The 14,681-nt window shown below is 47.4% G+C and overlaps 8 protein-coding genes across 8 annotated transcripts, besides 29 other annotated features; all 8 read left to right on the top strand.

Moving 5' to 3' along the window:
• Positions 1-2,459, top strand: Tc00.1047053508779.90 (structural maintenance of chromosome protein 4, putative; the record flags this gene model as incomplete). Its single annotated transcript, XM_802932.1, has 1 exon — positions 1-2,459. A coding segment is annotated over one exon (2,459 nt), but the record flags the coding sequence as incomplete, so codon positions are not given.
• Positions 1-14,681: a sequence feature (heterozygous, Esmeraldo-like haplotype).
• Positions 2,467-2,488: a sequence feature (AT_rich).
• Positions 2,567-2,594: a sequence feature (AT_rich).
• Positions 2,649-2,684: a sequence feature (AT_rich).
• Positions 3,246-3,267: a sequence feature (AT_rich).
• On the top strand, positions 3,428-3,793 carry Tc00.1047053508779.80 (hypothetical protein, conserved; the record flags this gene model as incomplete). Its single annotated transcript, XM_802931.1, has 1 exon — positions 3,428-3,793. One exon carries the CDS (start codon positions 3,428-3,430, stop codon positions 3,791-3,793), a length of 366 nt encoding a protein of 121 aa, XP_808024.1.
• Positions 3,890-3,917: a sequence feature (AT_rich).
• Positions 4,012-4,043: a microsatellite.
• Positions 4,155-4,178: a sequence feature (AT_rich).
• On the top strand, positions 4,454-5,497 carry Tc00.1047053508779.70 (hypothetical protein, conserved; the record flags this gene model as incomplete). Its single annotated transcript, XM_802930.1, has 1 exon — positions 4,454-5,497. One exon carries the CDS (start codon positions 4,454-4,456, stop codon positions 5,495-5,497), a length of 1,044 nt encoding a protein of 347 aa, XP_808023.1.
• Positions 5,828-5,886: a sequence feature (A-rich).
• Tc00.1047053508779.50 (hypothetical protein, conserved) lies at positions 5,948-7,870 on the top strand (the record flags this gene model as incomplete). The annotated part of the gene is made up of 1 exon (XM_802929.1): positions 5,948-7,870. The coding sequence occupies one exon, from the start codon at positions 5,948-5,950 to the stop codon at positions 7,868-7,870; it is 1,923 nt and encodes a 640-aa protein (XP_808022.1).
• Positions 8,116-8,150: a microsatellite.
• Positions 8,149-8,168: a microsatellite.
• Positions 8,223-8,786, top strand: Tc00.1047053508779.40 (hypothetical protein, conserved; the record flags this gene model as incomplete). Its single annotated transcript, XM_802928.1, has 1 exon — positions 8,223-8,786. The coding sequence occupies one exon, from the start codon at positions 8,223-8,225 to the stop codon at positions 8,784-8,786; it is 564 nt and encodes a 187-aa protein (XP_808021.1).
• Positions 8,953-8,984: a microsatellite.
• Positions 9,147-9,183: a microsatellite.
• Positions 9,323-9,346: a microsatellite.
• Positions 9,374-9,431: a sequence feature (T-rich).
• Positions 9,434-9,458: a microsatellite.
• Positions 9,484-9,548: a microsatellite.
• Positions 9,632-9,659: a microsatellite.
• Positions 9,687-9,735: a microsatellite.
• Positions 9,973-10,008: a microsatellite.
• Positions 10,040-10,065: a microsatellite.
• On the top strand, positions 10,296-11,033 carry Tc00.1047053508779.30 (vesicule-associated membrane protein, putative; the record flags this gene model as incomplete). Its single annotated transcript, XM_802927.1, has 1 exon — positions 10,296-11,033. One exon carries the CDS (start codon positions 10,296-10,298, stop codon positions 11,031-11,033), a length of 738 nt encoding a protein of 245 aa, XP_808020.1.
• Positions 11,341-11,363: a sequence feature (AT_rich).
• Positions 11,460-11,502: a microsatellite.
• Positions 11,518-11,541: a microsatellite.
• Positions 11,627-11,668: a sequence feature (AT_rich).
• Positions 11,708-11,734: a microsatellite.
• Positions 11,766-11,815: a sequence feature (A-rich).
• On the top strand, positions 11,978-13,219 carry Tc00.1047053508779.20 (hypothetical protein, conserved; the record flags this gene model as incomplete). The annotated part of the gene is made up of 1 exon (XM_802926.1): positions 11,978-13,219. One exon carries the CDS (start codon positions 11,978-11,980, stop codon positions 13,217-13,219), a length of 1,242 nt encoding a protein of 413 aa, XP_808019.1.
• Positions 13,290-13,318: a microsatellite.
• Positions 13,656-13,736: a sequence feature (A-rich).
• On the top strand, positions 13,821-14,681 carry Tc00.1047053508779.9 (hypothetical protein, conserved; the record flags this gene model as incomplete). Its single annotated transcript, XM_802933.1, has 1 exon — positions 13,821-14,681. A coding segment is annotated over one exon (861 nt), but the record flags the coding sequence as incomplete, so codon positions are not given.

Here is a 14,681-nt window from a genome sequence, read left to right as displayed (position 1 = left end):
TTAAAGGATACTATGGCACCCTACGTCAACTCGGTCGTATTGCCGATGAATACGACATTGCAGCAGGTGTGGCGAGTAATGCATGGGGTTTTCATGTCGTGGAAGACCGTGAGACGGCCGTCGCGGCATTGGAGCTGCTTCGCAAGAATAACATTGGTCGCGCCACAATGATGGTGTTAAAAGAGATTGAACGCGAAGTGGGGGATCGCATGAATGCACCTTTCACGTCCCCGAGCCCAAAGGCCACACGTCTGTTTGACCACATTGTGCCAACAAATGCGCGCTTTCGTGTAGCGTTCTACCAGGCTGTGCGAGACACTCTTCTTGTGCGGGATCTTAGTGAGGCACGGGAGGTGGCGTTTGGTGGTCCGCATCGTGCTCGTGTCGTAACGGTGCGTGGCGAGTTGGCGGAGCCTGGTGGCTCCATCACGGGTGGCGGAAACACGCCGCGCGGGGCGAAGCTGAAGGCAGCACGCTCACCGCAGGACAAGGAGGCTGCACGAGTGGCACTACAGCGGCTTCAGGGGGAGTTGGTGGAGGCAGTCGAAGAGGAGCGTGCGGCACAGGAGCAGTTGCACAAAATGCGACAGACTCAGCGGCACCTCAGCTCGGAGCAAATTTCAAAGCTTCGAGTTGAGCTTGGAACACTGCGAGCCACTTTGGAGTCCGATGCCAAGAAACGCACCGCCTTGCTTCAGGAAATGGAAGAGAACTCAGCCGGGAGCCAAAGTAGGCGGGAGGCCATTCTCGAGGAAGTGGACGAGGCAGAGAAGAGTCTGCAGGCCGCAAACAAGTCACGGCTTAAGCACCAAAGCGATCTAGAGCGGATTGAACAGGAGATGGATGCTGTGGGCGGTGCCGGTTACAAGGCACTCTGTGCGGAACTGAAGTTACAACAAGAACGCAGGGAGGCGGAAGAAAATGCTATTCGAGAATGCCGCCGCCTGTCCCACCGACTTCGTGCAACACAACAACGTAAAAAAAGTGATATTGGTGAGCTAGAGGAAGAGCTGAAGCGGATCAACGAGGAAGCGGCTCAAGGGGCATCTGGGGCGCTTGCTGCCGCCATTGCAACCTCAGAGGAATGGACGCGACGGTACAACGGCGCGAATGCAAAGTTTGCAAAGGCTCAGTCGGACGTAGAGGATGTGAAGGCGGCGGTGCCTGTTGCCCACAAGGCCCTCATCGAGGCGCAGAAGCTGCTAGATGATGAGGAGCGGTTCCGCCAGGTGGAAACCGCAAAGATGGCCGATGCGCTGCAGGAGTTGGCGAAGTTTGAGCAGAAGATTGAAGGATGTGAGGAAAAGATGCGGGAAAATGCGGAGTTGTACGGCATAGAAACGCTGCAGCTGGACGTCAATTCAGGTACCGACGGGGATGAATCAACCGATGAAGAGGAGGAGAGGGAAGTGGAAAATGAAGAATACGAGGAAGAGGAAAGGACAAAACAACGCAAAAAAAACAAGAATCGTAACAACAACAGGAGGTCGGAGGAGGACGAGGAAGAATTGCGTCGTCGGCCTGGAAAACAGCAGTCGAATTGCATCGATCTGCGTAACATGTCGTTCAGACTTTCACCTGAGGAACTGGCGCGATGTGACTATGAGCATTCGGTGCGTCTGGCGAAGTCTCTTAGTGAAGAGACGAAACGATTGCACAGTGAGATTGACTTTCGTGCTGTCGCGCTGTGGCATGAACGCGACGCGGAGCACCGCAAGGGAAAATCGCACTATCTCAGCTGCAAGGAGGCATCCGATGCGGCGGAGCGGGGACTACTGGAGCTGAAGGAAGAAAGACGCGGTCGGTTTATGGAATGTTTTGTGCGTGTACAGGAGCGACTGCGAGAGGTTTACCAGCTGTTGACTCACGGAGGAGACGCCGACTTGGAACTTGTTGATGTGAATGATCCGTTTGAAGGGATCCATTTTGTTGTGCGTCCACCGAAGAAGTCATGGAAGCAGATATCGAATCTTTCCGGAGGGGAAAAGACACTCTCGAGCCTTGCACTCATCTTTGCTCTGCATGATATTAAGCCAACCCCTATTTACGTCATGGATGAGATTGATGCCGCGTTAGACTTCCGTAACGTGTCTATTGTTGCGAATTATTTACTTCGCCAAGCGAGCGGAGCGCAGTTCATCATTATTTCACTACGCAACAACATGTTTGAAATGGCCCACCAGCTCGTCGGGGTGTGTAAAGTGAAGGATGTCACCCGCACATTGGTGTTGATGCCGAGGGGATTTCAGCGGATGGTAGAGGCCGAACTGCTGCGGCTACAAAGAAAGCGACAGGCGAGTGATATGGTCGCGTTTTCCAACGGCGATGGGGAAATATGCAGGGATGAGGGAGGGGATGAAGGCAACGATGAGGCGGAGGGCGGCAACGACGCAAGGAAGCATACCGCCGAGGCGGCGAATAACGGAAAGCGAGTAAAGAAAAAGCGCCGTGCGTCATGACAGCCGCTTTTATTATTTATTATTAATATGTTCATAGATTATGACATGGCATTTCCTTGTTGTTGTTTGGTCGTTGTTTTATTTATTTAGTTGCTTCCGCCCTTTACATTATTTATTTATTTTATTTTATTTATTGTTTTCCCTCCTACTCAATACCACCTTTTTTTTTTTTTTCTCCTTCTCTCAAAGATATATATATATATAATATATATCTTTTTTTTAAATCAATTTGAGGAAAAGGGAGGGACCCTGCGGTGTGTTTGTATGACGATTAGAAGCAACCTTTTGGAGTGTTCTACCTTTATTGCATTGGTGTTGCTTCTCTCTCTCGCCGTTCCAAAACACACACATACACACACTCTCTCTTGGGTTTCTCCGCCTCCCTTTCAGACGCGGTCACATTTTTTTTTTTTTTACTTCTTCTGCCCTCGTTCCCTTTATGCAGGGCGTGTGGATGTCATGTGTGGAGGGAAAAGGAAGGAAGTGGTGGCCGCGACGGTGCTGCCGAATAGAATTCAGAAGTTAGAAAAGAGGGGCTTTTCTTCGTGCATGTTGTTTGTTTTGTTGTTTTAACATCATCAGGAAGCCCTACGCTCAGAGACTTGATATATTTATTTGCTTATATTAACCTCCCCAAGAGGGAAAACATAATCCAACGTACATGCATGCATGCATAATTGTGTGTGTGTATCTCTGCATGTAAACTTCCATACCTGCATCCCATGTGGCATGTGCACTTAAAACGTCTGGATCTTTTTTCTGTGTTGTGCCGTTGACAGAACCGCCTTATATATATATATTTTTTTTTCCGCTGTTTTATTTGTTCTGAGCCTTTGCTTTGGATTTTTTATGTTGAGTAAAAAGAGTAAAAACAGGAAGTAGGAACAACGCCCAAAAAAAAAAAAGGTAGGGGAAATCCCTTTTTCTTTTGATTAGGAAACGAAACAAAAAGGCAGCACGGACGACACATGCGGCAACGTTTTTGCATCACATTTTTGTGCTTTTTTCTCCTTCTTCTTTTTGCAATGTCCATTTGTCCTGTGGAGGCCAAGGAGTGTGTGGTAAAGAAGGGCATGCGGGCGTGGAAGTATGATCGCGGGTCTTTTCTCCGTGATGGTCAGAGCATCACATGGCACGAGGTGAACGAAAAGGGGGAGCGTTTGGCCACCTTCACGGAGTTAACGCGCCAGGATGGTCAACTGCTGCTGCATGACGAGAAGCGGAATATGGAATTGCTGCTGCGCTCGGATCTCTGCGCGGTGCGCCATAAAGGAGAGGAGAGCTTCCGTCAACTGTACGCGGGGAAATTCATGAAGACTGTGGACTGCACATGAATGAGGCTGAATTGAACGTATTTGCCTTTTTCCGCGCATGAGCCGGGCGAAGTTGGCTGTCGTCGTCATTTTCTTATGACTTTTTTTTCCCCTTCCTTTATATATATATATCTTTATATATATACGCATACACGTTAGCGGCCTCATTTAACTTTTGGGTCCCATTCGGACCGTCATTTTTTTTTTGTTGTTGTTGTTTATCCTCCCTGTGTTTCCCCGTGTGTGTGTGTGTGTGTGTGTGTGTGTGTGTTCATGTGGGTGGGTCGATGTAAGCCCATGTCCTTCTCTCTCCCTGTGTTTATTTTTTATTTCTTTTCTTTGTTGGCTGGATTGTTGTAGGCGCGGACTGGAAGAAAAGGTGTAAATAATAATATTAATAATAATAGGCCTGCAGAAACGTGGCACGGCGTGTTGAGTGAACAACAAGGGCTACACGGCACCCGTACCCAGAGCATTTATATAACGTTCTCCGCAGGGTGGGGTATTTTTAAAAAAAAAGGGAAAAAAAAGAGAGGCCCATCCTTCTACGACACGGAGAGGAAAGAGGATATCTCTACAGCCTCCCTTGTTGGTTGGTTGGTTTGCGTTATAAGGCCGGCAGGTGACGAACACGCTACAGTTTTAGCCTGTAATTTACATTTGATTTAAAGGAAACATCTCATGCGAAGATGTTTTGTCAAACGCCATGGTCGGCTAAAGTTTCCATTAGGCAACGGCTTTCTAACGGTGGGGCATGAATTACATCCGCTTGTTCCCAGCAATGAGTTGTACTATGACCCACCAAAACTACGCCACCGCCTTGACAAGGATGGATACTTGTATTTCAAGAACATTGTTCCCCGCATAGTCCTCAATGAGGCGATGGATGACTTGGGAAATCAACTGCTGCAGTGTGGCTGGACAACCGTAGAGGACCGGGCAGAGCAGGTGTCACGTGACGGTGTTGCTCTTGGTGTACCTTTTCCATCCACCGGTCAGCTACCGCCGCCACAGATTAAGTATACAGAGTCCCTCCGCTCTGCGGTAAGTGGGACGGGTGTTATGGCTCTCGTTCGGCAGGTTTTTGGAGGTACTGTAAATGTGACGGATGTACAGTCGCTGCACCTTGCCGCGCCGCAGGAGACCTTTGGCCTTCGCATGTCAAGTGTTTATTTGAACAGGGGGACAAAATTGGCTCTTGTCGCTCTTGTCCCACTTCATGACACCCCTTTTCAGATGGGTACACCTGTGGTGGTGAAGGGTAGCAACTCGACGGAATCATACGCGGCGTTGCGAAGGACTTACGGTCAACATGAAGTGGAGAGCGGTGACATTCGTGGCGATGGTTGCTACACGCATGACCCGCAGGAATTGTTGCCGTTGGGCAAACAAGGAGGTATCGATGAGACAACGGGACGCTCCATAACGATTGACGTGAACCCTTTTGTGTCTACGGCGTTTGAATTGGGTGATGTGCTTCTTTTAACTGTATACACCATGTACGCTTTTCTCACGAACACCACGAACTGTTGGCGCATCATGGTGGAGGCCGTGTGGACAATGGAGGGGGATGACGTGGGGCCCGATCCTCGCTACGTGGGTGCGGACGCTCCCGGTCTCAGCACGTGGTACGCCGACCGTGACGATCCGTCAAAATACCCACGAACGATGAATGAGGCAAAACGGGCCTGGGGGCTTTTGCCGGGTGTCCCTTCGGAGGCGTAGGGCAAACGGGAGAAATGATGATGGTGCTGGTGGCGGTAAATAATAGCGAGGCTGGAACGGAAATGAGAGAACATTCCCCTCCCTTCACAAACCGAGGGAAAAGAGCAGGAAAGGCCAGCTTTACATTCTGGTGGTCCTTTCTTTTTTTTTTTTTTTCTCTCGCCCCCCGTCTGTGCGTGTTTGTTTGTGTGGCTGTGGAAGTTTGAGGTGGCGATGGTGATTTGAATTCTCATCGCCGTCACACGCTTTTATTTCTGTCCGCAGCGACGCCTGGTTTCTGTTGACGAATGACAGAGCCAAGCAAGGAAAAAACACAGAGAAACGAAAATGTTGTTTTCTCTCCCTTTAATCTCTTGCGTTCCCACTTTTTTTCTTTTCTTTTTTTTCCTCGTTTGGTGGCGTGGGCCGTTGTCTGGGTTTTGAGTTTGGTATTGATACTTCTCACTGCGAATGTACCGTTATCGCCGCTTTGTGTGTGGCCTCGCCGGGCTCGTCCACCGCACCGCCGGGCGCCGTCTCGTGACTGGCGGAGGCGGCAAGCCCAACGACAAGGCAAGCGGCTCGGAAGGAAGCAACGATGGTGGCACCCACGGCAGCAGCAGTGATATTCCGCCCGGCATTGACGCGCAAAAGCTGCGGGCAATGCAGGAGATGATCCGCAGCCAACCGCTCGAGAAGCAGGTGGAGATGATGAAGAAGGCGCTGGAGTTTCAAAAGGCACTTGGCAGGATCCCCGGGGTGGGGAAACTTGCTCAGAAAAACATCGAGGTGATGGAGCACCTCGTGAAGACCGTGGAGAACCAACAGCGGCACATGCGGCAAACTAATCCTCAGGACGCACCGAAACCCGCAGACTTTGGCGACACCAAAAGTGGACTTTTCACCGGGAAAAATAACACATTTAGCGGTTTGTTTCAGGCGGCAAATGCGGCCGCCGCTAATGCCGTTGCCGCTGGTGGTAGTGGTGGCGGTAGGGAGAGTCGTCAGGGCTCTTCCGGTCCCACCATTGACGAGCTGAAGAAAGTCAATTTAGGTCCAGAGATAGAGGAGCTCTTTGCGGAGCTAGCATCGATGCGGGCAAAGAAAAACTCGTACCGGGAAAAACTTCACGCAAAGGAGGAGGAGTGTAAAAAGTTACAGAAGGAACTTTTGCAGATGCGTGAAACCGATGCGAGTCTCCGCACGAAACTAAGAAAGGTGGAGCAGGACGTGGTACTTCTCAACTCAGAGAACATGGAGCTAAAAGAGCATGAGAAGGAATGGCGGCAGGTGCGGAAAAAGAATGAGTTGCTCACGGACACGGTGCAAAAACTACAGAAGAGCGACGCCGCACAGGACCGACACCGTAGTGACATGCTACAAACTCAACTCAAGGAGAGGGAAGAAAACTTACGCTCCCTCCAGCGAAAACTGGAACGACTTCGCCGTCGTGACCCTCTTTTGAAGTTCTCACGACTCTGCAGCGATGTCGTACGGATGTGTGACACCGAGCGTGACTCCGCAAAGGACCTTTCCGATGATGCGTTTGCTTCCCTGCAGTCGTGTTATGAGCGGGAACAGGATGCGGCGTGGAAAACGGCTGCCATGCAAGAAGGTGCAGGGGCAAATGTGTATGTGGCAGTTGTACGCCGCCTATTTTTAAGCCGCTTGCCACACGTCAATTACGATGCTCTTATAAATGTTGAGGGGGACGTTGCCATGTTGAAGAGTTTTGTTGAGGAGTCGGGTTTTGAGTTACAACACGTAACGGCTGAGCGGTATGTCATTGCTGCGCCCGCTGCCGCCACTTCTTCGCCAACGTTTATTGGACCTTATGGTGTAGGCGTGGCACTTTTCCTTTCGGGGAAAATGGATGAAAGTACATATAGGCTCCCTTTTAAGCTCACGGCCGTGTGCCCGAATGTAAGCACGACGCTCTTTAGCAACGCACACCGCGCCACTGTACATTACGACACGGCACGCTCGAGTGGGCCTGGTGGTCAGGCAGCAAACGTAACGGAGACTCAAATCATTGCTAAATTATTAATTGATGGCGAGTTGGCGTATGTGGCGGAGGCACAAGACTCTCGCAGCGCTCTCAGCAACCGTGAGGCGGCGATGGAGAGGTTGAGCAAGGTTAGACGACAACAGTACAATGAGCAATTGGCGAAACAGCATCGAGCAGAACGGGTGGAGCGGCAACTTGTGCAGATGATTGCGGAACATCTAAAAATGAACAGTGACACAAGTGCCGAAGTGATGACGACCGATGGAATTGTAGATATGGTGCGCACCGCAGTGGAGAAGGGGTACGTGTCTCGGGCGGATCTTTACCTGGTGTACGGCCTGCAATACTTGAGCCGAGCGGCAACAAGTGCTTCCGTGTCTACGTGAGCCTGGTAAGCAGACCAGAACGTTTATTTTTATCTTTGTTATTTATTTATTTATTTGGCTGCGGCACACGTTAATTTCAAAGCGAGACGATGTGTGCCTGTACGTCTGTGTTTCTTGGCAGAAGCGCATGTATACACCACCTCATCCATAACCTTAACCCTTTTTTGTGTTTGCTTCCGTATGTAAATGTCCCTACATGTGCGTTGTGAGGAGAGGGCGGTGTCTTTATGTTTTAAAATCCTTCCTTTTTCTTTTCTCTTTTTTTTTTTTTTTCTCTTTTATTATTATTATTATTATTTGTGGTTATTTCTTGATTGAATTTTTCCACCTCCTCTCATGGTGTGCATTAGACATGTACTTCTGTTACGTATGTCAACAATTTCACAATCAACACGCATTAGAAGACGTCGCTACAAATTGTGAGGTCTGCCAGTCGCCCATCATTGAAATTGTGCGGGACCAGCGGCACTACAATGAACTGCAGGCAATTGTGGGAGGACAACAAGAGCAACAACAGGAACATCAGCCAGTGGATTTTTTGGCGGAGATACTTCACCCGTTATGGCCCCGACTCGCTGAGAATATCGGTGAGCACATTGTGATTCAGTTCACTATAGACGAGGGGCCAGAGACGAGCCCCCGCCCGTGTGTCTCTGTGGATGATTTGATAGGTTCTTTTGTAACACTTCCCAATGGATTGCAGGAGAGTGATCGTCTTGAATACCCAGAGGCCTTTGTTAGCTCCTCCTGCACCATCTGTCTCGACAGTATTGTTGGGTCCGGTGTCCCGGTAGTGATTTTGCCGTGTCGGCACTGTTTTCACAAGAACTGCATTAGGGAGTGGCTACGTGAGCACCCAGAGTGCCCGCTTTGCCGCGCGTTTGTTGTTCCTTCTCAGGATACAGTAGCATCCTAGTAATCATGTGAGCAATCTCAATGGCGGTTGCAAATGGAAATGAAATAGCACCCATCCATCCTATCCATTCACCACCACGTCTTCTCTTCCCCCTATCACCAGTGACAAGAACAACATCAGCAAATAATCAGCGACGGAAGTGGAAATGTGGTAAATTCGCTTTCCATTTTTTTTTTTTTTCTTTTTTTTTTCTGTTTTACTGTGTATATATGTGTATGTTCTTGTTGCTCCTCTCTTTTATTTTATGTGTGTATTTTGGCTTCTCTACCTCTCCAGGCGGTGTGATCAGCGCGCATAAATAGAAATATATATAAATGTGTATGTGTGTGTGTGCATACATTTATTGGCATGCCTACATGCATACATATAAGTATATAAGTATATATATATATATATAGAGAGAGAGAGAGCACCAAATTTAAAACGAGGGAATGGAAAAAAAAACAAAACAAAACGGAACGGGGGGGGAAAAAAAAAAGGCTGCGGAGGGGGGGGGAAAAGAGGACACAAACCACGTAAATACACACATACACGCGTATATATATATATATATATATATACAGGAAAAGAAGAGCGAGCCGCCGTGGAAAAAAAAAAAAGATAATTGAGAGAGTGGAGGAAAATAAAAATAAATAAAAAAAAAAACGAATAATAATAATATTAATAATAATACCGGAGGAAAGCCAAAAGGGCAGGTTATATATATATATATATATATACATACATACATATATTATTTGTATACTATTTGTATATGTACATTTAGAGAGACAGAGACAAAGGGACAGAAAAAAGATGCTTGGCTAGCGTCTTTCTTGAAGTTAGCAAGACGTGTGCTCCTCCCATTGTTTTTTTTTGTTTTTGTTTTTGTTTGTTTCACTTCCGCTTTTATTTATTTATTTATTATTATTATTATTATTATTATTATTATTATTATTATTATTATTATGGATGCGGTTGCTACTGTCCCTCAACTACTACAATCGATCCTGTTGTTGTTCCTGTTGTTGCCTTTTTCTGTTGATTTTATTTTATGAGTCATTATTGGCACCAGCCCCTCTATTCCGCATTGGTTCATGTGGTGATGTCATGTTGGAAGAAGAAAAGCACCAACGTTAAAGAGGAGGAGATGAGGAACAGAGAAAGAGAGAAAAGAGTATGTTGCGGTTATCAGTAAAAAACGATCTTTCTTTTTTTTTTTTTTTTTTTTTTCTTTTTTTTTGGAGAGGAGGGGAGAAGTTTTCCACCCACCCTTTTTTTTTTTTTTTTTTTCTTTTTTGCTGCGTGCATGTCTGTTGAGTTACCGCTGACTTTATTTGTGTGTTCTCCCTTCCGCAACCGTGTGATAATATTTGTGGTTTGTTTGGTTTCTTTCCTTTTTTTTTTTTTTCTTCTTGTTGTTGTTGCGGTGGTCGGAGGTATCGTCCACGCAGTGCACACGTGTAACCGAACTGTTAGCACATCTCCACGAGCATAGGGAATAGGGAGCACGCCGTTGGCACCGGGCATATGGATATGCAAGGTGAAACAAAGATATATGGAGGCGTTTTGGTGCGCCTGAGCGATCGGCTGATGTTGTGTAAGGCCCCTGGGTGCCCGACCAATGATTTCTCGATACCAGGAACCGTATGGGCTGAGGTTGTGAGTAAATGCGCCGCCCCCAACTTCCGCACCACCTCCTTCATTTCCCTCGGCAGCGAGGGCGTGAGTGGGGTGGAGGAAGGGGCGGAAGGGCCACTGCAGCTCTCGTATCATATTATGACAGACAGCGAGCTTGCATTCGCGATTCTCGCTAACAAAGCCGTCACACGGCGTCAGGGCCATGCCGCTCTGGACGAGGCAGCGAAGACCTTTCGAAAAATGTTTGTTGAAAGCGTCGCAAAGCTCAACACCAAGATGGTGGATGTCTTCGTGAAGCCCTACCGCGATGTGCTCCTCCGCATGAGTGACTCGGGTGAGCCGGAGGAAAAGGTGCGGAAGGTGAAGATGGCCGTGGCGGAGGTGAAGGACCTCGCGTTAGACAATGTCGAGCGAGTGATTCAGCGCGGTCAACGTATTGATGATATCGTTCAGTCTACGGAAGATTTGCAATTTCAGGCACAGGGCTTTCAGCGTAGCAGCCGCGATCTTCGTCAGCAACTCTGGTGGAACTCCGTCAAGGGGAAACTCATAGTTGGCGGTGTGGCAGCATTCTTTATTATGATTGTCTTGTTTGTCTTCTTCTCAGGCAACGGCAACAGTAAATAGGGACGGATGAAAAGCAACAAAAACAGAACAGGGATAAGAAGAAGAAAGAGGAGTAAAGGGGTGGGTAGGAATGTGAGAAGGCATGAAGGCTGAAAATAACATGAAAGCCGGAAGTGGAGGAGGGATTCAAACACACAGACACACACATATTCAAATAAAGGGGGGGGGAAGGTGATAAGAAGAAAAAAAAAAATGTTTTTGCGAGTGTGGGAAATTTCCTTGTGCATCTTCTGTCAGGAGACGACCCATGGAGGAAACCAAACCACGAGAAGGAAAAGAGAAACATGCGAATGGCAGGATCTTGAGGATTAATTTTTTTTTTTTTTAAATCTCCCATGTATTCTGTGATAGCACTACTTTAACTCCTTGAAGTAGTTCCCTTTAATTGTTGGTTGATTCTTCTCCTCCTCTATTTACATTTTGCCTTTTTTTTCTTTCTTTCTTTCTTTCTTTCTTTACTTCTTTTTTTTGCTTCTGGTTCTTTTTGTTGTTGTTGTTGTTGGTGTTGGGACTGTACGAAGGAAAGGGGAGTGCGTGTCTCCGCGCGTCGTTTCTCTTGGGCAGCAAATTCCTCTGATCGAAAACACATTAGCAAATATATTTTATATATAAAATATGAGAATTATATATTATATGGGCAATGCGTGTGAAAAACTGAATTTGTATAACGCTTGTTTTTTTTTTTTTTTTTTTTTTTTCTTCTCGATTTACGATTTAAACTACTTCGGATGCTTTCTTTTGCCTTCTTTTTTTTTTTTTTTTTCTTTTCTCTCTTTTCTTTTGAGGGGAAATCTCCGTCTGTGTGTGTGTGTGTCGTGTACGTCTTTTCTTTCTGGCCGTCTTTTGGGTTTTAAATCCGTGTGCCGCTGCGCTTCTGTGGGCTCATTTTACCCCTCCCCCCGCTCGTTGGTTTGAATTGGCAGCTGTAGGAAGGAGTTTGGACGATGCGTGAGATGCACCCGGCGATTGCGGAGCTGAGGCGGCGGAGCCGGGCCGTGGGGCAACGACTGCAGCCACTTGACGTGCGGCCGACGAATATTGTACCGAAGCCGCCAACTTACCGTCGGTCGTCTGGGCCCACCGGGCAGCACGCGTCCACGCTGCGCCCGTATCCAAGCGGTCAGATCTCTCAGTCCTGCACGGCGTCAGGGTTTGCGTCGACAGAAAAACTGGATGGTGGCAGAGGCAGCCAACACACTCCCGCCAATTTTGCCGACGCCACATCAACAACTACAACAACAACAACGAAGAAGAGTTCCAGTGCCAATAAAGTCAAGGACAGAGACAGTGTGTCCGGGTCAGTTGTGCAGCGTATGCCGACCAAACCCGCATCCGTGGTGCGGAATCCCAGGCCGAGGAATGATGCCTCACGAGGGGAACGCATTCCATTGCGCGAACACGCATCATCCTCTGTTGTCTCGAAAGACAGATCACGGGATATTGAAGGACACGCGGCGGCTGAAAGATTGATGGCATCCCATGGATTGCCCTCTGACGGCAAGTCTCACCTATATGGTTATGTTCATAGCGAGTGGAAAGACAAATCGAATGCATCTGAGTCAGAGATGTTCGCTTCAAATAGGGATGAGGAATTGCATTTCTTGGAGAAATACAGGGATAGTAGGGAGTGGAATAAGATGTTACCACGGTCTGTACTTGATGTTTTGGAGGGAGAGAAAATGGAGGATCCCTTCACGACAGATATCTGGACACGTGCGTTAAAGGAGGAAGAAAAAGTCATTTCTGGTTTTTATACTTGCATTCGCTGTCATGTACCTCTTGTGGCTTCAAAATACCAGATCCCTTTTTTAGTGCGTGGGATAGCGGCGTTTTCTCGACTGAATACAGAAGCTGTGGAGGTACGAGTTGGTGGATTTTCGGCCGTAACTTCTTCTTTTACAAAAAAGGCCAATCCATTGGAGCTGCATGTGCGCTGTCGATGCTGCGGAGGGTTTTTAGGTATTCTTGCCCCTTGCACCGACATTGAATCCGCTGCAAGTTCTCGAGCTATTTTTGTGGTGAACAGTTGTTGCTTGGAATTTATAAGAGGTCCCTACACTCAATGTTGTCTGGATGGAGTCTATGGTGGAGACGAGGACGGTGCAATTGACGGGGGAATTGTCACAGTGAATTCCCTGGATGGTGGTGAAATTAACTTTGATGATCCCAATATATTTGAGATGTAAATATTGCACGTAAGCGAGGGCAAAATTTCCTTCTCAAAACAACGGAGAGTCCCACATTTTTTTTTTTTTTGTGTGTGTGTGAGTGAGTGAGTGAGTGAGAAAACCAATGAGGGGTTGGGGCATAAATATCTCTGGAGAAATGAATGCGTAGGATGAGTTTTTTGTGACTCATGCCAATAGAAGAAACAAACTTATACATTATTTAATATCTGCTCACGTTATTTGTATTGCGTATTCCCCACGGGTATTTCTTTCTTTTTTAAAGAGATTGATTTCCCTGTTGGTCTTTATTTTCTTGAAGGTGAAGAAGAAGAAAATGAAAAAAAAAAAAGGAATAATCAAGAATACATATATATATATATATGTGTGTGTGTCTGCAGTGCTTATTGGTAAGATGTTGTAGAGGTGATGACGATAAATTTGGAGTTTAAAGCAGTTTTTTTTTTTTTTTTTTGTTATTATTATTATTATTGTTTTATTTTGTTGCTGTTGTTTTTTTTTTTTTTTTACTTCTTTTCCTTGTATTTATTTTGCCGACAAGGTGGCTCTTGCAAAGGGAGTCAACGCATCTGGTCTTTGTTTGGCTTATTCTTTCTCGGATATGCGGAAAGACGGTGACAGCAAAGTTTCGGTTGTAGATGGCTGCGACAGCGCAAAGGCTGGGAACGAGGGCGCACGTGTTGCCGCTGCAATGCCGTGGGATGATTTGTGTGAGGCGATTGTCGCCGCGTACAAGGCTGGGCAAGACATCGTTGTACTGCAACGCTTTGAAGAGCTTCAGGCGATGCCTGAACTTGACATTCTCCTTGAGACGCAGCGTCCTGGCGGGACGACAACCGCGACACCCACAAGTACAAAAATGAATGGGAACATCCACGAAGAAATTGCCGCTGCCGCTACGGCTGCAGGTCATCCTATTAACGCGGATGCGTTGGGAAGAGTGGAATTCTGTTGGGGACGTGCGCTCCTTGCAGCGAAGAGGCTTGCGGGGGACGATGATGAGCACATCTTTACGATTGTGGAGGCTTTTGAGCAGCGGTTTGAGCGACCATCCGAGTATCTGCGCGTCCTTGCCATCACCGCGGACAGCGCACTGGAGGTGCTGCGGCTTCATCAACTCATGGAGGGAAGTTTCTCTACCAGCGCCGTCAGCGCCGCACTGCACAAGTTTCCTTCTCTTACTGCAAATGAGACACGTGAATTGTTAGAATTCTTGCAAGCGAATGATGTTTCACTAACGAAAGATTTGTCGGAGCAGCTGGAGAGGCAGTTTGTAATGCGCATGAAAACAGAAGATGCAGAAGATGTCTTTCAGGAGATGTGTTCTGCCGGCGTTGAACCAATGTCCACACGCCCATACAACCTTATTTTTATGAAGACGCTTCCGTTTAGGCATATGAGTCCCGTTGAATATTACCTGGACATGCTTGATCGCGGCATTACGCCGGAGAACTCAACATTT

This window comes from Trypanosoma cruzi, genomic scaffold (assembly GCF_000209065.1).
Source record: "Trypanosoma cruzi strain CL Brener 1047053517057 genomic scaffold, whole genome shotgun sequence".
Taxonomy (NCBI): domain Eukaryota; phylum Euglenozoa; class Kinetoplastea; order Trypanosomatida; family Trypanosomatidae; genus Trypanosoma; species Trypanosoma cruzi.
This window is presented reverse-complemented; position numbering and strand designations above follow the sequence as displayed.